General features: G+C 54.9%; 1 protein-coding gene across 2 annotated transcripts; it reads left to right on the top strand.

Annotated features, from left to right (window-relative positions):
* Positions 1 to 261: 261 nt before the first annotated feature.
* EMX1 (empty spiracles homeobox 1) lies at positions 262 to 19,412 on the top strand. 2 transcript variants are annotated; one of them, XM_054473667.2, is made up of 3 exons: positions 262 to 1,116; positions 7,030 to 7,214; positions 16,540 to 19,412. In XM_054473667.2, exons 1-3 carry the CDS (start codon positions 597 to 599, stop codon positions 16,705 to 16,707), a joined length of 873 nt encoding a protein of 290 aa, XP_054329642.1. In that variant the 5' UTR covers positions 262 to 596; the 3' UTR covers positions 16,708 to 19,412. The 2 variants fall into 2 exon arrangements, with proteins under 2 accessions (XP_054329642.1, XP_054329643.1); XM_054473668.2 differs by lacking the exon at positions 16,540 to 19,412 and adding an exon at positions 8,160 to 8,747 and having other exon boundaries at positions 265 to 1,116.
* The last annotated feature ends 747 nt before the right edge of the window (positions 19,413 to 20,159 follow it).

Below are 20,159 nucleotides of genomic sequence, written 5' to 3'. Positions count from 1 at the left end.
CTTCGGACGCCTCCTTCGGCTCCCGCGTGGGTTGAGACGGTGGCAGCGGCCACCAGACTCAGCTAAAGGGCGGAGTCGCGAGGAGAAGCCAGTGGCGAGGGGTGGAGGAGGCCTGGATCTCCCCGCGAAGGCTCCAGTCCGGCTTTTGCCTCCGACTGCGGGCTCCCTCCCCACCCGCCGTCCCTCGCCCCGCCCCGCCCCGCCCCCCACCTTGGGGCAGGTGAGCGGCGGCCAATGGGCGAGCGCGGGGCAGGTGCCCGCTAACTCGCGCCTCGCAGCACTGGGCGGCCGGGGCCGGGCAGGGCAGTGCGGGGACACCGGGGGCTGGGGTCGGTCCCAGCGGGACGCCGAAAGGAGGGAAACGAGCTCAGCCCTCGGGCCTTACCGGCAGCTTGCAGCCTAGCACGCAGCCCGCGCCTGTGCGGGCGCCTGGAGCTGCCCGCTCCGCCGCAGCAGCCGCCGCGCCTGGCTGTACGCTGTGGCCGGACCCCGTGGTCGCTCGCTCACACACCCCTCGCCGCTCCGCGCCTGGCTCGCCCGCGGGGGCCGAGCGCGAGCGGGCGGGCGGGGGAGGTGAGGGGTGCGGGCGGGTGTGCATGTGCCTGGCTGGGTGCACACCCCGCACGGCGGCGGCGCCAGGACGCGGAGCGCTCCCCAGAGCCCGGCTGCCTCGCACAGCTCCCGCGGCTGCGACCATGTTCCAGCCCGCGGCCAAGCGCGGCTTTACCATAGAGTCCTTGGTGGCCAAGGACGGCGGCACCGGCGGGGGCACTGGCGGCGGGGGCGCGGGCTCCCATCTCCTGGCGGCGGCCGCCTCCGAGGAACCGCTCCGGCCCACGGCGCTCAACTACCCTCACCCCAGCGCGGCCGAGGCGGCCTTCGTGAGTGGCTTCCCTGCCGCGGCCGCCGCGGGCGCGGGCCGCTCGCTCTACGGTGGGCCCGAGCTCGTGTTCCCCGAGGCCATGAACCACCCCGCGCTGACCGTGCATCCGGCGCACCAGCTGGGCGCCTCCCCGCTGCAGCCCCCGCACTCCTTCTTCGGCGCCCAGCACCGGGACCCTCTCCATTTCTACCCCTGGGTCCTGCGGAACCGCTTCTTCGGCCACCGCTTCCAGGGTGAGTGTCCACGCTGTGCCCGCCGAGGCGGCCGGCCGGCGCCCGTGCTGCGGCGTTGCGGGGGAGGCTCGGGGGCGCGCGGGGCTGTTTAGAAGTTACTGCCGGGAAGGCTGCAGGTCCGCGGAGGTAGATTCCCAGGCAGGGAAGAGCCGTGCGGGAACCACCCGCGCCTCCACCGTGTTGGTCTCCCTCCCAGGAAAGCTGGTGGAGACCTCCAGGCTTTTCTAGGAAATATACCAGTTCGGACGCAAGCCCAGGCGCGTCCTCGGAGCCTGTGCTGGCCCTCGCCACGGCCTGCCCAATTCTCTCTCCCAGCTGAGCCAGTCTCAGCCCAGAGTACAACTCCTCCCGCTCTTCCTCCACCCGGCTTAACCTCGCACCACGCTTCGCTCGCACGTCCACCACCACCTCCCAGACCTCAGCCTTAGCTGGTGCGTCCGGGCGGGGGAAAGTGCATTCGCGTACCCCAGCTCTGTGGGAAGCAAGGGCAGCAGGGAGGGCGAATTGGAGAGTTAATGTTCAGTGTGGAGGGCCCGGCTGTCTTGGGATGTTTCTCGGCAACCTTGGCCCGACTTCTCCAAGTCACACGTGCCTCTGCTACCCAAGGTGGGGAAGGTTTGCAGTAAGCAAACTGGTTTCCGCCGTTGCTCGCCGCCTTCGGGAGGGAGCCCACCCGGCTGCTGGAGTACCGAGGACAGTTTTCCCGGGCAGGGGGCGGGGGCAGAGGGCTTTTAAGGTCGTAGCCAGTCCGAACCCCGGAGTTTGCATCCAGCGATCGGCTTGCTAATAAAGATCCTCCACTGGCCCTACACACACACACACACACACACACACACACACACGTTTCAATTATTTGTTTTTCCCGGAGAAAAGAGAGTTGCATTTGTTGGAGTTCGTTTTCTTCCTTGAAATTTGTTGGAGTTTTTCTTTTCTTTTTTTTTTTTTAATTTTATTTTAAAGAGTGGCCTTGATTTGTACAGGCATCACTTTAGTTTCCAGTTTTATTTTGTTAGTGTAGACCAGACCACAGCCTTGTGAGAAGGGTCTATGGCTCAGAGCTAGGTAACCTGGCTTTTAGAGAAACAAATGAAAGGGACACGGCTGGAGCTTCGGCTCCGGGAGCTAATGTGACGGTCTGTAGTCTAGGTCTACAGTCAATTAGATGTTTGGCACAGTTATTTAGATAATAAAATGAAAATTATCTCTTGACACTTTGACTTTCACAGAAAACCGCTTTCCCGGGTCCCGATTTGTCAGGCAATTTTTTCAGTCCCACCTGGCCAATAGATGCTGACCTGGCAGATCCCACAAAACCAGAGAATGTAATTACTAGAATAAGAATTGTTGTGGGCAGCCTTGCCTCCTCTTTGAAGATTTCAAAGACTTGCCCAAATCTAAATCCGAAAAAACAAAAATGCTACAATGTCATCTGCCTTGGGCAAGAGTTTCTGCCACTTAAAAATAAATGTTTACTGATAACATGAGGATGTCTTCAAAATTGAGCAATCTACCCTGGTCCTCCGTGGGCTCGATCCGAAGCCTGGGTCTCGAAACCTGGCGCCCAGGGGCCGAGTTGTAGTTGGGGCGGTGTGTGAGCCCCCGGGCCGCCGCGGCCGAGGGGCTGGCGGGTTGGAGGCTGGTGGAGGCATAGGGGCTCGGAGGAGAGGGCGGGGCCGCTCCTAAGTCCTGTGGCCTCCAGCGGTTCAGCTTGTCCGGAGGAGGCATCCTGGGTCGCACCCTCGGCTTCGAATCCAGCCCCTGACGCCCTCCGCACCGCGGTTCCTGCCTCCGGGCGCCGAGGGCCGGGGGCGCCTCCCGAGAAATCCAGCTCCGGCTCTGAGCGTCTCCAGTCAGGCGAGGCGGATAAATCCTCCGCAAAACCTTCTTGGAAATTGCCGCCGCTTCCTGAGCCATCAGTCCCAGCGGGTACGTTATCGAGTTGCATAAATAGTTGGATTTTTCCCTCAAGAACCGAGTCTGTACGCGGAGATGGAGCCAAGTGTGGCTGCATTTTCGGACCCGGAAATCCGTTGGGCACTGAAGGACTTTTCGAACCCTGAAGCGCTGTGGCTTCGCGGTCCATCGTCGCCGCTGCAGACGGATGCGCTCTCCGGCGGCTCTACGCCCTCCAGTCCCGGCCAGGCCTCCGGGCTGGGAGCCCAGCCGTCTCGGGCCCTCCGGCGCCGCGTTTTCTAGAGAACCGGGTCTCAGCGATGCTCATTTCAGCCCCGTTTTAATGCAACAAACGAAACCCCACACGAACGAAAAGGAACATGTCTGCGCTCTGTGCGCAGCGCTTGGGCGGCGCGGTCCCGGCGCGCGGGGAAGCGGCGTCTCCGCTAACCGAGGCGCTGGAAGGGGAAAGCGAATGCGGAATCGTCCAGGACCCCGAAGGTCGGGGCCGCTCGCAAGGACCCAAGGGGAGGAGCCGGCGAAGACCAGGAGTGGGCCGCATTTCGGTACTGTTTCCCCGAGATCAGGAACTTTCCGGGTCTAGGAGCAACGCCTGGAAGGGGCTGTAGAGACCCAGCCCCCCGGGACCCGCAACTACAATGGGCCGGAGCTTCTAAGGTCGCCTTTGTTCTGGCAGGAGGACAGGGAATGAGGTTATCTCCGCCGCCTGTCCTGTCTCTCCCTCTCCTAGCCCTAGGGCCCTCCGCCCAGCCGTCCGGCCTTGAGCCCCTGGCCAGCGGCGGCCTCTCCAGCGAAGACTGCGGCTCGAAGACTGCAGCTCGGACCCCGGGTGCTTCGGATCCCTAGCTCCCACCTCCAGCCGCCTCATTCCTGGGAGTCTCTTGTGCTAGTTCCCAGCCATCGCCTTGAAGGGGCCCTAAAAGAGTGGCTGTAGAAAAATCGGAGGGGTAGGGAAGCAGGGGGGAGAGGGGTATTCATTTCCCTAGCTCCAGGGACGGCTATACCAGTCCCTTTCCACTTTGCTAACTGTCCTAGTCCGAAACTGACAGCCCGTTCTCACAGCCCGGAATTACTGCGTCCAAACAGGCCGCACCCCAGCCCCAAGTTTATTCTGCCCTTGTGGTCCAGGCAAGGGAAACTGAACCCCTGGTAGGGGTGGTTCAGGCCTCCTTCCCACAGGTCGGGGGGGCGGTACAGGTACTTGTGCACCTAAGGCATCACCCTTGTCTTTGCAGAAACATGTAGCAATTGATCTGTTTCTCAGGATGTTTGGTGTTGTACTAAACATCCTCTTTCTAACAGGGAAACGTCCTTATTCTTTTGGAATCAAATAACCTGTCATCACTTAGCATCTTGACTCATCCTGCAGTCTCCTGCTTCTCTGTGATAGGGTTAGAAGGACCCCTGTGTTTTTGCACATGCATGTGAATATACCCTTTAGGACGCATGCTATCTACCACAACTGGACATGACAATGACCTGGGGCCATTTTCTCAGTAAGGTAGACCCAAAGCAACCTAGCATCCCCCTAACATAACCAGACGTGAGGCAAAGGGGCATGTATGTTCGGACAGAAGCTTGTTGCCTTCATCCTCTCATCTGGGTTTATAAAGACAAACACAGAGCACTCCACCACACAGGTGACTGACATATACCACACAATTACAAAATAATCACTAAGTCACAGACACTGGGGCAGACTGCAAACCTGCTTCCTCAGCCCCACACTGCCCTTCACACCTCTGCATCCTATTCATACACACTTACGGGGCTTTCCACACTGCAGCCTCACTTCTGACCAACCTGGGCCAGCCCAGCATCTGAGGCCAAACCCTGCCAATGCTGGGATGAGCTAGGCTTTCTCTCTCCCTCTCTGGTTCATTTGTCCAGAGGAAACCACTGTTGGGACTTCACCCAGGTTCATAACAATGTTGTTTTTTGAAGCAAGTTATTAACATTAACAAGAAGCATTTGCTTTCCACCCACCTTTCCCTGGCCTACCTCACTGGCCCCACCCCAGAGACTTTAATCTTCCTTATTCCCCACCTGGAGGAGGCTCCATATTTTTCTGCCCTTTACTCATCTCTGCCAGACCACCTCCCCTGACCATCTGTCTATTCCACTATCCCAAGTCAAACTTCTCTTCCTTCAGTCGGACCTGAGGGCCCTAGATCTGCCCCCACTTGAGTAATCAAATGGGGTGTCCCTCACCCATCTCCCTGTGATGTGGTCCCACCATTTTTGTGGCCACACAGATCCAACCAGTTGAAATTGATAAGGTGACTGGAGATTATTGACTGACCCCTCCCAGGCACTAGCCCCGCAATCCTAGCAACTCTGTTCCACAGAAAACTCCAGCAAAAACTTGGCCTGTTTAGGTCATCAAAGCCCAGAGACTTGGAGGAAGTAAGGTCAGGGAGTTTCCACCAACAGAGGGACAAGAACAGTTACCTGGAGAGTTTTAGCTACAGCATCTCAATTATGTGCTTTTGATTGACTTACATAGATGTTTCCAGAGATGGGAGATGTTAACTGAATTATCCAGGTGATTGTCTTAGAGCAAAGCAACAGGTCAAATCAAGTCCAACCAGTAGCCATCTCTGAAGAAATTAATTGGATCAGTCAATCCCAACAGCTAATTCTGTCAGAATAATCTATCTGGGGTTCCGTGTTGTTGGTGCATCAGGAGGCTGTTATGTGCCCTTACAGGAGAATCCATGGGTGATTTTGTCAGGGCCTGTTTTGAGTCTGTTAGCATGTGCAACCAAGCCAGAGATTGTGTGAGGGCCTAGTTGGGGGTTCATTGAGACAGAGGCTTTGGGTAGAGGCTTGTTTTGGCATTGATAGTTTCTGACCCCATCTCCCCTACCCCAGCTTCATCCAGTCCAGTGTTATCCCTTCCTCCTGCATGTGGGAGCTGAGTCCCTATGCTGGCCAACATTTGCTAAGGGACAGTCACACTCTAAAAATCCTATACAGTAGATGGGAAAAAAGACAGTAGGGAGGCTGGAACATATATTTACACACGCCCATGCAGAAACCAATATATCTATATCTATATATATTAGAGAGAAAGATGACATCTAGATATTTATACACGTTTCTTTAGCAAGGGACTATTCAGGGATGAAGCAGGGATGAAGCTTTTCCCACCAGACAGTACTTGGAGTCTCCAGTGTGTGTGTTGGGGTAGGGGTTTGGGGGCTTACCCTAGAGGCTGGGTCTCTGGACAGCGAAGGCCTGGGGGAGAGAGAGGTGGAGAAAGGGGAAGAAGGAGCCTGACTTTCCACTTCCAGGTGTTGCCTGGACCACTGACCTAGCCACTGGCCTATTTATACCCCCTGCAAGACAGAGCTAGAGCCTGCTGGCAGGAGTTTTTAATGAGCTAGTAGCCTGAGCATTCAGCCGCAAGACTAGTGCAAGCAGGTGTGAAGGGATTGCTTCTTGGGTACCTTCTAGTTCTTGAATCTGTGTTTGGCAAAGGTGTGCCTAGCACCCCGCTGCTCCCCTTATCACCTTCCTGACCCCCAGCCCGGCGTCTACCCTGGGTCCTCTTGGAGGGAGCTGCTTTGCGACCAGTTAACTGAAAGCAAATCGTTGGGGCTGGCGGCCAGGGCAGCGCCTCTGGGAAAGGGCGGAGAAAGAGCGCCATGGACTTTTCTTCCCCACCCCTTGGCCTCTTCCGCTCCCCCAGGCATTGTGGATGTGGGTCCACGCCTCGTCCGGCCTGGACCCATCTCTTGGCCTAACAGAGGGATCTGGAGCGCTGTTATTCCCCGCGTCTCCCCGCGGAGTGGCTCTCGAGTGTGGGGAGGTGTTGGGGAGGGGAGTGGACTTAGGGAAGGGGCGGCAAAAGGGCAAAGGGAGAAATGGCGTGTGTGTGCGTGTCAAGGAATGGAGAGGGCAGGGCGCGAGGCCAGGCTCTGTTGGGCCCCAGCTCACGGCGCCCCTTCTTTCTGTCTGTACCTGCGTGTGTTGCCGTCGGCGGCGGGGCCGCAGCCAGCGACGTGCCCCAGGACGGGCTGCTTCTGCACGGCCCCTTCGCACGCAAGCCCAAGCGGATCCGCACGGCCTTCTCGCCCTCGCAGCTGCTGCGGCTGGAGCGCGCCTTCGAGAAGAACCACTACGTGGTGGGCGCCGAGCGGAAGCAGCTGGCCGGCAGTCTCAGCCTCTCCGAGACGCAGGTAATCACCCCCGGTCGCGGCCTGCCCTGCGCCCGGAGCCCAGGTGGAGGTGAGGGTGTGCGGGTGCAGGAGAGGCCCTGAGCCCGCCCCAGCCGAGCCCTGCTGGGTTCCAAAAGGCCCCCATTCCCCGCGGCGCTGCCGTCAAGCCCGTCTTTAGAGCCCCTTCCTCGAGACTGCGTGCAGCCTGCTGAGGCCGCAGGACTTTTGTCAAGCGCTAAAGACCTAGCAGGAGGCAGAGTAAATGCAAACTGTATCCCGAGCCCGGCTCCCAAAGCTCCTCACGGGGGCACCCGGTTCCCTGGAGGAAGCGGGCCGCCTTGGGAGCGGGCAGCACAGGCAGCACCGAGGCCACTGCAGCTGGCCCCAGCCCTGGCATTCCTGCAGCCCTTTTCCCGCCACTGTGTCGGGGCGCTCATAGTCCTGCGGGGAGCCAGTCCGCACTGGCTTTGCTGCTGTTCCTGGGCAAAACTGGCGGGGCCTTGGCTGCCCACCAGCCAGGAGCGTCTGGGGAGAAAGCCCAGGTGTCCTCAGACTACCAACAGAGGGGCTTAACCAGGGAGGGGCCAGCCCCTGCTTGGGGCCCGAGGGTTGCTCTGATCCGGCCCAGGCCGGCTGGTAGGGCTATGGAAGCCACGGTGTGCGCGCGCAGAGCATCTGAGGGGCCTGGGCATGGTGGGAAATAGACCCCGGGTACTAAGGGGCTGCTCTGAATCACTGGAAGGGCTGTCGAATGGGAGAAGGAATAAACTCCAACGGTGTCTGGGCTTGAACTGAGTGAAATTAACAATTACCGTGTAGTGTTTTTGTAACTGATCATTAATTTAAGGGAAAAAATTAAAGAATTAGATGAAAGTTATAGGGAGGTGGATTTGGGTTCATTGTAAGTAGACTTTGCCATAAATAAATGCTGCCTGGGATCACTGCATAAGCTCTTGGTCCACCCAGGTCCGACGTGTTGGAGTGGGGCTCAGCGACCCTCAGCCTAGCTGCTGCCCTGGAGGTGGATTTCAGTCTCTGCGTGCAGGCCAGCTCCCAGAGTTGCGAGAGGCCGGCTCCGCGGTCTCCCAGCTACCTCCCGGCTGACTTTTCACCTTCCGCTCCCCTTTCCTCCTAGTCTCGACCCTACTACACCACCGTCCCCTCCCAAGTCCCGGGCAGTGAGAAGATGCCCGGCATGGGGGGCAGCCGGAGCCTCCCTTTAGCAGCCAGAGTAGGAAGGGGGCTTAGTGAGGGAGCCCAGACCCAAACTTCATCCCCAGCTTTCTTCGGCGGACCTTACCCTCTCCTCCTTCGGTGGCATTTTGGCATCTATTGTCATACCTGTCTGATGCCCCACTTAATCTACAAATCGCTCACGGGTCGGAGGCAGGACCCGTGCGTTTTCAGACGGACTAGCTGGGCTTTTCTAACTGCAGGAAAAAAGCTTACAAAACAAGAGTTAATTTTAAAAACGTTTCAAAGAAAGATGTGTTTTAAAAAATAAGTTAATAAAATAACACTCCCTTTTCCCTCCTGGCAGTGTTTTAAAATTATTGTTTGAAACAAGGTGTCAGTTTAAGAATGGTGTTTATAATTAACTTCATTTAAAAAGTAATATTTATTAAATTTTAATTGCAGAAGTGTAAGAAAACAAAAATGGTTTTTAATCCTACCACCCACAGATTAACACTTGTTGAAATAATGTCATTGTTTTTAAACTTTCAATTTTTTAGCTCAGTGAGAGCATTTTTAATTAACTCTCTTTCAAACTGAACCTAGCTGCCTGTCAATATTTGCTCCTAACAATGCCAGTTAGTAAACGGACTGATTGTTTCTTTCATTTTTATTATGAGACATTTCAAACATATATTTAAAACAAAACCAGACAGAATAACATAAATGTATCCAGCTTCATTAACTATCAAAACGCAGCGCTAATCTTCTTCCCGTCTGTAAATGAGCTGCTTTTTGCATATGGTACAACAAAAAGAATGAGGGGAGGTTTGAGCCTGAGGAACCTCCCGTGGCAGCCTGTCCTTCCAGGTGAAGACCCTGAGATGGAGAGATGGATTGGGCAGAGCTTCCCAGGTGGGCAAACACGATTTTAAATACCTGCCTCCCTGCTAACTTACTGTGTAACCCTAGGCAAGTCACTTAACCTCTCTGAGCTTTGGTTTCCTCATTGAGAAAATAGTTGTTTAATGATTAAAGGTACCTCATATGAGCTCAAATAATATTAATCCCCATCCCTAGTCCCTTCCCTTTAAGGTAGTATGTCAGATTAGTAGCATAAGAAGATCCAAACCTGTGTGTCCTCTTAGTCCAGCGTTCTTCCTCCCTTATGCAGTTTCCATCATCAACATTGCCTTTCTGTTGCCCTCATAACTTATACGGAGCCAGGCTATATAATTAGCTACTTCTCTATCCGCCTCTTGGTACTTACCAGGCAAGCTTACCTGTCATTTCCAGCTATCAGCTATTTGCCAAGCATCAGTCACCCCCATCAGCCCCCCTGCCATGCATTTCTACTGTTAATATCTGTATCTGTCTCTCAGAGCTCTCTAATCTGTCCCTCCCCGTAGCTGTTTTACATCTAGCCATATACTTCTGTCTGCTCTCATTAAACTGCCTTCCCAAAACTGGCTAATTTATATTTCCGATTTTCTATTAATTATACGTTCTTCCTAACGATAAGAACTATTTACCCATTTGTTCATTATCTTTGTCATCTATTTTACCTTCTGTGTATCCACCATTCATCTCAAACTTCATCTCCATAGAGCTATTTCACAACTGACAAACAGTATATTCATATGTCTGGTAATGGTTATCTATTATCTTATTGGCTCTGGCTTTGTCTTCTCTCTGGGTCTGGGCCTCAGTTTCTGTATCTGTGAGACTGAATGACACAAATTCCAGAGTTTTTTCTAGTCCTGAGTTTCTGTGGCTCCTCTACATTCTACTTCTCTGTGTTTCTGTATACTCCCTTCTCCACATTCTCAGAGCTCACCGCACAACCCCTGCCTATCATGATATGCATCAAACTTTGTTGTTATTATTTAATTATCTGCCATGTCCAAACATCAATCTGTAGACCAGCAGCATGCATCTCTCAGGGAGATCTTAAAATACAGATTCCTGGGCTTCACCCAGGAGATTCTCTTAGGAAGTCCAGGATAGGGTGCAGGAGAAAGTTTAAAAACAGTTATTTGGGTGATCGTGATGAATAACAGGCCTGAGCATCTTAGCTCTGGGAGGCAGAGGCCAAGCCTATCTATTTCTCACAGGACCCAGCTCAGTGCCTGGGATGGAGTAGATGCTCAATAAACATGTATTGAATTAATGAGCACATTTCTCTTTGCCCATACAAATACACACTAACTTTATCAGTCATTCCCCTTGCTCTCTGCTGTCACTGCTCCCTCCCTGTCCCTCTCCTTCTATCTTTCCCTTGTACTTTCACAGCTGATTGTTGATTTAGATCATGCATATACCAATTTGTGGATAAAACTTCTTGGAGGGTTACTCAGATCAGTGTGTGAATGAGCTGTTAATCCAGAGCTCAGAAGTCTGTGCACTCCCCAAGCTTTAGCTGGGTGCTAGGAGGTGGGCAACCTGGGTGACTCTGTGTGTTTAGTGGGAGTGGGGTATTCGTGCTGGGATGGCCAGTGCTTCAATCTAGGAGATGAGGGAAGAGCCCTGGGCAAGGGCTAGTTCTTCCTTCAGGTTCTAATGACTTGTTCCTCACTGCTTCAGTGCCGCCCTGGAGTATGACCAGGAAGGTACCAGTCTAAGCTTCAGTCCTGGTGGCTGGTTGGGCAGACATGGGCCTGGGTCATTGCAGAGGCTCAAGTTTAATGACTGTGTGTAATGGGTGTGTGCAACATGTGTCTGCTCACCATGTGGGGCACCAACGGGCTTTATGTGATTGATGCCCAAAGGTCAGATGATAGCATAGGTACACATTAGATGCCATTAGGCAGTCACATGACGTGGAGTGCAGCTTGCATGCTTCTGTGTGTGTTCATGTGTGTGTCGGGGGTAGGGGTAAGTTAGTTTTAGGGGGAGTGAGAGAAAGCACCTGGTTGCTCCAGGCTGATCAACTGGTCAGTGTTTCCAGCTACTCCTTCTGCTCTGAACAGATCAGCAGGTGTTTCTTGACCTTGCCTGGGTTAGAGTTTAGCCGAGCGGTGAGGGCAAAGGGTACAGAAACGTGGCCTGTGGCTTTGAAGATTCCTCACTGAGTGATGAAGGCTAAGTGCAAAGCTTGCACACTTGTGAAACATACACAGGAAGAATGACTAGGGTCCCCTTTGAGGTCACAGCTGTGGGCTGAGGGGTGTCAGGATAGAAATGCTTGAGAAGATGGCTCCAGGAGGCCTCAGACCTGGAAGGCTTGCGGGGATGCCTAGGATCCTAGGTTGGAGGGAAAGAAGGGCAGGGTTTGAGGCAGGCAGATGAAGATAGAGCAGGAGCTGTCAAGACAAGCCACCATCTTGGAGCTCAAGGGCAGCGAGATCTTGGGAGGCAGGAGTTACGGTCACCTGCCTATGGCTTTTTCCCCTCAGAGGCATGGAAAGGAGGATTTGGAGGGTCCTTTCCTGCTCTGGAATGTTCTGGCCTTAGAGGGATGGATAAGAGGGGGATATCCAAGTGACCTGAATTTTAGGGAAAAATCAAGAGACATTTGTTCCTAGCTCACGGTGTGTCCACATCTCTTCTTTAAGTCTTGGCTTTTCTTCAAGAACTTCTGCATCTCATGTTCCAGGAGTCCTGTGTGGGAGGATGAGGGGGAGATAAAGGAGATTAGAGTGATTCTGTGAGAAGTTGGGACCAACATGTCCTGAGGTGAATCTTATGATGTCTGCCTGAGAGACAGAGAGGAAGGGTCCAGGCTGGGCTGAAAGAGGAGGAGACAGGGAGGCTGAGGGAGATCATGGTTATGGTTGGTGGGGAGCTGGAGGTGACTTCAGCTTACTGAGGTGAAGGTTGAACTTACCATGGCATTGGGCTTGACCTTGAGAGTGGGAACAGCCCACATGATCAAATGATAGGAAATGGGTCCCCAGGAAAGAGAATAGGCTGAGGGATGACTTGACTGATATCTCCAGGCTCCTGTCCATTCTGGGATATTTGAAATCTTTGAAGACAGGACACTTATTCACCTGAAAGTGTGCAGGGGCCTGGAGCCACAGACTTTTCCATTTGCAGGAGTGGTGAAAAAGAAGGGATCCAGACCTCGTTCATTCAAAATAGCAGATTATTCCAAAGTAAAGTCTGATTAGTTCTGAAATATCGGCTGGAGCTGTAGTTTGCTTGTTTGTTGGTTCATTTTTCCCTTTGTTCTTGCATGCATGTCTTCATTCATTAATGCATACATTGATCAATCCTCTAGCAAATTGATACATTCATTCATCCATAGCAGTTTCACCTTCTACATTCTGCCTGACTCAAGCCAACCCTTCTTCTGCCCAGCAGTAGATCTCCCTCCTCCAACTTCCCCTAAAAGTGGCCAATCCAATTTACCATATGGAATATTAAAAACTGGCCCTCTTGCAAAAGTGTCCACAAAAGTAAGAAAAAGATCCCATCTCTCCATCACTGGGCACTTCTCAAAGCCTTTGCTGATTAGAATTCTACCCTCTTCTATTCATTTTCTCCTGTTTTCCAGGTCTGGCCCAGGCACCTCTTGCCTAGAGCATAGGCTTGTCCAGCCAGATGACTATACATGGAACATGTCCTCTGGGCAGGGCACTGGGACTAACATACCAGTTTGGCTCTCCAGTCTCATAGTCTGGTGAGGAGACAGATGTAAATAAATAAATTAGTGCACACTGGGGGTCACTGTTACTGAGACTGGGAAGAGGTACTAAGGAATTACAGGCAGGTGATGGGGCAGGACCATTAAGGAACATCAGGACAGGGTCTTGAAGGCTAAGGAGAGTATTCCAGGGTAGGTAAGTCAGGAGAATGGAGACTTTTGGAAGGATGTGGCCTCTGAGAAACTGAGACGTTCACTTCACAGTGAAGTGAGGACTTGGGAGACCACAAGGGACCTCTTGCTATGGCAGAGAAGTCAGAGTGGGCAAGGGGTCCTCCAGCCAACATTCCAACTGTACCTTGGGGCTTAGAGAGAGGTGAGTAGTGTGTTTGTGTTGGGGATGGGGAGGCATGTGCAGGACAGATCCAGCCTCCAAGCCATACCATATGACCCAGCTCCTTTCCAGGGCCTGTGTTCTCTAAGGAAGGGGCTCTGGAGGATCCAGAGTTGCCTGGCTGGGTTGGAGAGGTCATGAAGTGTCACTCTCATCTCCTAATACACTCAGAGCCCAGTTCCTTTTCTTTTTCCAAGTAAAAAATAACTACCATTATCAAGAATCTATTAAGGAAAATTCAGAAAAGTAGAAAGAAGAAAGAAACATCACCCACACTTTGGGTACATTTCCTTCTAGTCTTTTTTCCCCGTGTGTAGATTTTGTTTTTCTATGGTTGTGATCACACTGTGCTAGCCTTGTGCATCCTGGCGTTTCCATTAATGCTATGAAGTCATAAGCACTACCCTGTTATTGCAGTCTTTGTAAACAGCATCTGGACACTCAGCCCAAGGCTGTTCTCCGGAAGATGGCCAGGCTGCACAGGGAGAGGGTTTATGTCCCCGCTTCTAGAGAGATGCCTACTTGACCCCAGTATTTTTCATGGAGAAAATATTCAGAATCACCTTTCACTTGGGTGCCCTAGGAAGCTGCCTCTGGCCTATCCTGTGCCTGAAGTCGCCATCCAAAGCTTTCCTTCTTTGAGCCAGTGTTGCTAGTCAAGGGCAGCATGCTGGGCCCGTCCCACTACAGGCCAATGTGACCGTCAGTCTCCTTCCTGAAGGACACTTGGAAATGCGTGTGGAAGGAGGAAGGTACAGAAAAGGGCCCCCCAGTCCCTGGTACTACCCGCATCACCTGACAGTCACCTTCGGCCAGCCCACTTGGGCTTCTCAGGAATGACGCCCCGGCCCTGCATCTGGCCCTGAGTCACGCGCAGGAGGCAGGGTGAGCTCACCCGCCCACTGACTGGCACAGTCATAGCAGGCTCCAGGGTGGGGGGCAGGGGCCAGGCTGCTGCCAAATGGTTGTGCTGAGAACCACCCAGGGTCCAGGTGGCCCTGCTCCCAAACATGGGTGGGCTTGGAGTCCAGCAGCCTGTGCCCAGAGCCTCTGCCATCCTCCACGGCCGGCCTAGGTGAGATGTGCAGGCTATGGGCTTGGAAATGAGGGGAGAATCCCCTTGCCCTCACTCCATCCATCGAGGCCGGGCACCAACCCTTCCTGGGCCAGCTTTCCAGCCCCTGGCTTGCTGCTCTGCAGGCACTGAGTGCCAGCTGCCCCCATCCCCATGCCAGTGCTCTAAAATCAGTGCCCTCAAACAAGGGCAGATGGTGCAGTGGAAGTCCTGGCAAGAGGGGACTGTGAGGGGAAGTCCTGGGGTAGGTGGGACAGAGAGGACTGCCTGGGAAGGGTGTAGGGGCAGCATCTCCTGGGCATGAAACCATCTGCAGGGCACAGGGGCCAGGCCTGCCTCTGGATGCACTGCTTGGCCCTGTGGCTAAGGCCTGTGCTTTACCCAGTTCTCTGGGAGCAGGAGCAGTCTTTCTGAGGCCTGCCCTCAGCCCTGCCCAGGGTTCAAGGATCTCCCCTCAGCATCATTGCTGCTGCCAAAACCGAGAGGCTACCCACCATTCCTCACCCGCAACTCTGTCACGCAGCACCGTCTGCACAGCTGCAGTTGGCCACATCCACTTGCTTTTAAATGTGCTGTCATTTCCTGGAAACCATCCGGGCCTTGTAGCCTGCCCTCTGCACCTCCTCCCCCAGGGGCCCTCTGGAGCAAGAATCCAAGAGGTGTCCTGGCGCTGCAAGAGTCCCCAGAACATTTCTTCTATGCATGAAGGACTGAAGCCCAGAGGGGGAAGGGACTTAGCTGGGAATCAGTACCCAGGATCCTCCTGCCAACGCTGAAGATAGTTTGGGTCTGGCCTGACTCTGCAAAGCCAAGTAAAGAACCACGGAGTCAGGGAGAGTTGACAGATGAAGGCTTTCTCCACAGCCCACAAGCACTAAGTCCAGTCCAGGAGCCAGGATGAGCCTCCCAGATTATGCACGAGAGGACATTAAGGGCTGTGTCCTGGACACTGAACAGACGCTGGAGGAGGAGGGAAAAGAAGCTTCCTGGAGGAGATGGCTTAGAACCATAGACCTGCCCTCTGCCTCATGCCTCCTCCATCATGGAGGATGGTTGTCCAGTTTCTGTTTGAACCCCACCCCGTACCTTGCCAGGGCTCTCACTGCCAGACACAGAATAGGGGGCTCCCTGGGTTCAAAGTGGCGCTCACTTCTGTCCCCCGGGCTTCTCCTGACTGTTCCTTGTGTGACCTGTTCCCACATCTGGATGGGCTGCAGGAGCCAGTGCTGTGGGGACAGAAGGTCTAGAGCTGCCCGTGAAGGGCAGAACACTGCCCTCAGACCCGCTTCCTCCCTGTCCTTGTCTGTCCAAGGAGAATGAGGTCTCACTGGTGGATTTCAGATTACCCTGAGGAGCTGGCACCTGAGGGACAAGGCCCCCCACCTGCCCAGCTCCAGCCTCTACAGCTCCGCCTCTGATGAGGGGTGGGAGAGAGCTACATGAGGTTGCTAAGAAAGCCTCCCCGAAGAAGGAGACCACACAGTGTGTGAGGTTGGAGTCTCTAGCAGCGGGTTCTGTGCCCCCAGGGGTAGTCTGGCTGTCCAGGCACTGCTCTTGGTATAAACACCACCTCCTAGTTGTGAAACCATGCCCACTCTGCCTCTCTGTATGGAGAAGGGCATGGGGCTGGCCCATGGGCTGGTGTCCACTTTAGGCCCTGTGGGAGACCATGGGAACCCACACAGTGGGTCACAGGCTCCCTCATTTACTACTCACATCCACTCTGTGAAGAAGCGATTATGGTCTCTCCTCTAGAAACTCGTGGAGTCCCAGGTCTGCCGGCTTCCAGAGCCTGCACTCCTCCACCTTGGCTTGGGTTTGCTGGGGCTAGAGGAGCCAGGATGCGCAGCAGCTCTGTGACCCTTTGTTTGAGAGGAACAGGAAAACCACCCTTCTCTCTGGCCCACTGTGTCCTCTTCCTGCCGTGCCATCCCCTTCTGTGAATGTTAGACCCATGGGAGCAGCTGGCCAGAGGGGACCCCGGCCTGGGGGCCTTAACCCTATGTAGTCTCGGTCTTCCCATCAGGCTCTCAGCTTGGCCTGAGTGTTGAGGCCCCAGTGGCTGCTCTGGGGGCCTCCTGAGTTTCTCATCTGTGCCCCTCCCTCCCTGGCCCAGGTGAAGGTGTGGTTCCAGAACCGGAGGACAAAGTACAAACGGCAGAAGCTGGAGGAGGAAGGGCCTGAGTCCGAGCAGAAGAAGAAGGGCTCCCATCACATCAACCGGTGGCGCATCGCCACGAAGCAGGCCAATGGGGAGGACATCGATGTCACCTCCAATGACTAGGGTGGGCAACTACAAACCCACGAGGGCAGAGTGCTGCTTGCTGCTGGCCAGGCCCCTGCGTGGGCCCAAGCTGGACTCTGGCCACTCCCTGGCCAGGCTTCGGGGAGGCCTGGAGTCATGGCCCCACAGGGCTTGAAGCCCGGGGCTGCCACTGACAGAGGGACAAGCAATGGGCTGGCTGAGGCCTGGGACCACTTGGCCTTCTCCTCGGAGAGCCTGCCTGCCTGGGCGGGCCCGCCCGCCACCACAGCCTCCCAGCTGCTCTCCGTGTCTCCAATCTCCCTTTTGTTTTGATGCATTTCTGTTTTAATTTATTTTCCAGGCACCACTGTAGTTTAGTGATCCCCAGTGTCTCCCTTCCCTATGGGAATAATAAAAGTCTCTCTCTTAATGACACGGGCATCCAGCTCCAGCCCCAGAGCCTGGGGTGGTAGATTCCAGCTCTGAGGGCCAGTGGGGGCTGGTAGAGCAAACGCGTTCAGGGCCTGGGAGCCCGGGGTGGGGTACTGGTGGAGGGGGGCAAGGGTAATTCATTAACTCCTCTCTTTTGTTGGGGGACCCTGGTCTCTACCTCCAGCTCCACAGCAGGAGAAACAGGCTAGACGTAGGGAAGGGCCATCCTGTATCTTGAGGGAGGACAGGCCCAGGTCTTTCTTAACGTATTGAGAGGTGGGAATCAGGCCCAGGTAGTTCAGTGGGAGAGGGAGAGTGCTTCCCTCTGCCTAGAGACTCTGGTGGCTTCTCCAGTTGAGGAGAAACCAGAGGAAAGGGGAGGATTGGAGTCTGGGGGAGGGAACACCATTCACAAAGGCTGACGGTTCCAGACCGAAGTTGTGGGCCCACCAGGATGCTCACCTGTCCTTGGAGAACCCCTGGGCAGGTTAAGACTGCAGAGACAGGGCTTAAGGCTGAGCCTGCAGCCAGTCCCCAGTGACTCAGGGCCTCCTCAGCCCGAGAAAGAGCAACGTGCCAGGGCCCGCTGAGCTCTTGTGTTCACCTGCCCTTCTGTCGCACTTGTCAGGATGAAGGTTTCCTGACAAGCAAATCTGCATTCCTGTCTTTCCCTTATGACATCCAGACCCCTCTCTTTCTTCTTCACCTCCCATGTGCTCATGAAACCTCTGCTTTTTGGCCTTCATGCCACCATTCTGCTGGTGCTAATGACAGTCACCAACCAGTCACCGGCCACCCCCTTGTGGCCAAACTCAACCACTTCCTGTCGGGTTCACCTGCTCCCCAATCTGTTGGCCATGCCCTCCGGATTCTCCCACCCCGCTCTGCCTTCATTTTGGTAGCTCTGACTCCTCTTCCAGCCTGAGTTCATTCAGTGTGATCCATGCCTTGTCACCTCTGGCCACCCCCAGGTCAGTCCTTGGTCTTCCTGACTCCTCATTGTGCCCTTTGCCTTGTGGGGATCACATCCACTTCCAGGACTTCTCTTTGGCTCCCTGGTCTGTGTCTTTAGCTGACCTCTGCTGAGCTGCAGACCCATCAAGCCAGCTGCCTGCTCCACCCCCTGCCCCTCAGCACCTCAAAGCCCATACATCCACAGCCGGACTCACCTACCCATCTGTGCTTCTCCAGGATCACCCACCTCGACAAACAGCATTAGACATGTACACAGTTTCCCAAGCTCCAGGAAACCTGGGAATCTTCCTCAAGCTTCCTCTCCTCTTCCCCAGCCCCATCCATTCCCATCTAGTGGGTTGAGTCTGGACTGGCTTCCCAACCACACCTCCCTAGTGCAGCCCCCACCACCCCCCTGCCCAGCTCCCTCTGCCACCGGCCTGGCCCGGGCCCTGCTCCTCTAGGGAGGTTTCTGTGAATGTCAAGGATGAGGCCCACTTCAAAGGAAGCCCTCCATGTTGCAGTTAGGTTTCTCTTCTTTGCACCCAAACAGGGCAGAGTCACCCCCTTCGGAGCCCCTTTACCCCATCTTCTTGCCTTGCTCCCGGTACCCTTTGCTTCAGCATCCCCATCCCTGTCCCTGAGTGAGCCACAGGTTTTTCCTGCACTGTGCCTTCGCTCATGCTGTTCTTCCCACCTGGAATGTTGGGTGCTTGATCAATGTGGAACTCACTGGAAAGATGTCAGAGACCCAGCCTTGCTGTCTGGACCACATGCAGGGATCCAAGCACACAAGGTCCTTCTGCTGGGAGCACAGACCCAGGTCCCACTCGCACTCTCAGCGTCTCTCCCCCGCCTCTGCCCACCTCACTTGTGTCCAGTCAATGCTAGAAACCAAAGGGCTTTGTCCCATCCCAACACCCCTTCTCCCTCCATCAGTCAGGAATGCATTCTGCACATCTTGAAAGTCCTAACATGGATAAGTCCAGATTAACCCACATGGCAACCCTCACTGCCAAGCAGGTGGGATCACTTCTGGGAGCACACATGCCAAGGTGTGGAAGGAAGGTGGGAGGAAGAGTCATCCTTTTGGCCCCAGTGGGGGACAGAGAAAGGGGTGAGCTGTTCCTCTCAAGATCCTGCCCCACTTGGTAGGGGGAGGGGGTCCAGGAAGATCACAGCAGAGCACCCCCTGTCATCCGAATAAAGGGCTGGAAGGGACCCAAGGAAACCTGCCAATCTCCTGAGGCCAGGCCTGCGGGGGGGCGGGGCGGGGAGTCCCTGCCGCACTCCCATCCACCCCCCATGTTGTGCCTCTCCCTGCAGACGGTAAATATTGGTGTTGTGACTTCATTAATAAAGGCTTCTGTGAGCCTGAAAAACATGGAATCAGGATGAACTATTTTCTGAGCTGCGGGCTTGCCAGGTTTGCTAATTTGGGAGTTTTTGGGCCCTCTCCAGGGAACAAACCAAAGTCTCTCTTGAAGAGACACAGATGCAGCCGAGAAGGGAAGAAGACGAGGACTGCTGCTCCCTTCCCTCCCCCAACGGCTCCTCCCACCTGGAGAGCGGGTGCCCTGCAGAGGGTGAGGACCAGCAGACACTGGCCTGCTGGTGCCCTCGGCGTGCAGGCGCTGTGTGGCCAGCCCTTCCCTGGGGGAGCCTAGGTCAGCCATTCCCCTCAGCTGGGCTGGCCTCCCAGGGCCTGCAGATCGCGTGGGCTGAGGTATCATGAGCACCTGTAGGAGCTCCAAATTGTACGCAGCTGAAGTAGAGGGAGCTCAGGGGATCTGTTCTGAACCCTGGTGGCCTAATCCACACGCCTCACCTTCAGGGACTGATCTTTGCACATCCTCTTGTCCGTGGAACTTTCCAGGACTCGTCCCCATGGCCTTCGCAGCAGTATGGCTCACGCTCCTAGCATCTCTGCACTTGGTTTGCACCAACTCCTCCTCACACGTGCTGGGACTGCTTCCCAGGAGGCATCAAGGCGCTCTGGCTAAGTGAACCAGGCTCTGCCCAGAGGGAGCCGGCCAGGGCCCACAGGCCTCTGCTGTAGCCCCGCTCCAGGGCATCCCTGCAGGCAAGGGGAGAGGAGGGGAGGG

This window comes from Pongo pygmaeus, chromosome 12, assembly GCF_028885625.2.
Source record: "Pongo pygmaeus isolate AG05252 chromosome 12, NHGRI_mPonPyg2-v2.0_pri, whole genome shotgun sequence".
In the NCBI taxonomy this organism is placed as follows: domain Eukaryota; kingdom Metazoa; phylum Chordata; class Mammalia; order Primates; family Hominidae; genus Pongo; species Pongo pygmaeus.
Note: the sequence above shows the minus strand (reverse complement) of the source record. Positions and strands in the feature narration are given on the sequence as shown.

Bases quoted from the DNA above. Each gene is read 5' to 3' on its own strand.
- EMX1 (XM_054473667.2), top strand. From the start codon at position 597: ATGTGCCTGGCTGGGTGCACACCCCGCACGGCGGCGGCGCCAGGACGC. The intron at 1,117-7,029 runs GTGAGTGTCCAC...GCGGGGCCGCAG, and splicing joins CTTCGGCCACCGCTTCCAGG to CCAGCGACGTGCCCCAGGAC. The intron at 7,215-16,539 runs GTAATCACCCCC...TCCCTGGCCCAG, and splicing joins TCAGCCTCTCCGAGACGCAG to GTGAAGGTGTGGTTCCAGAA.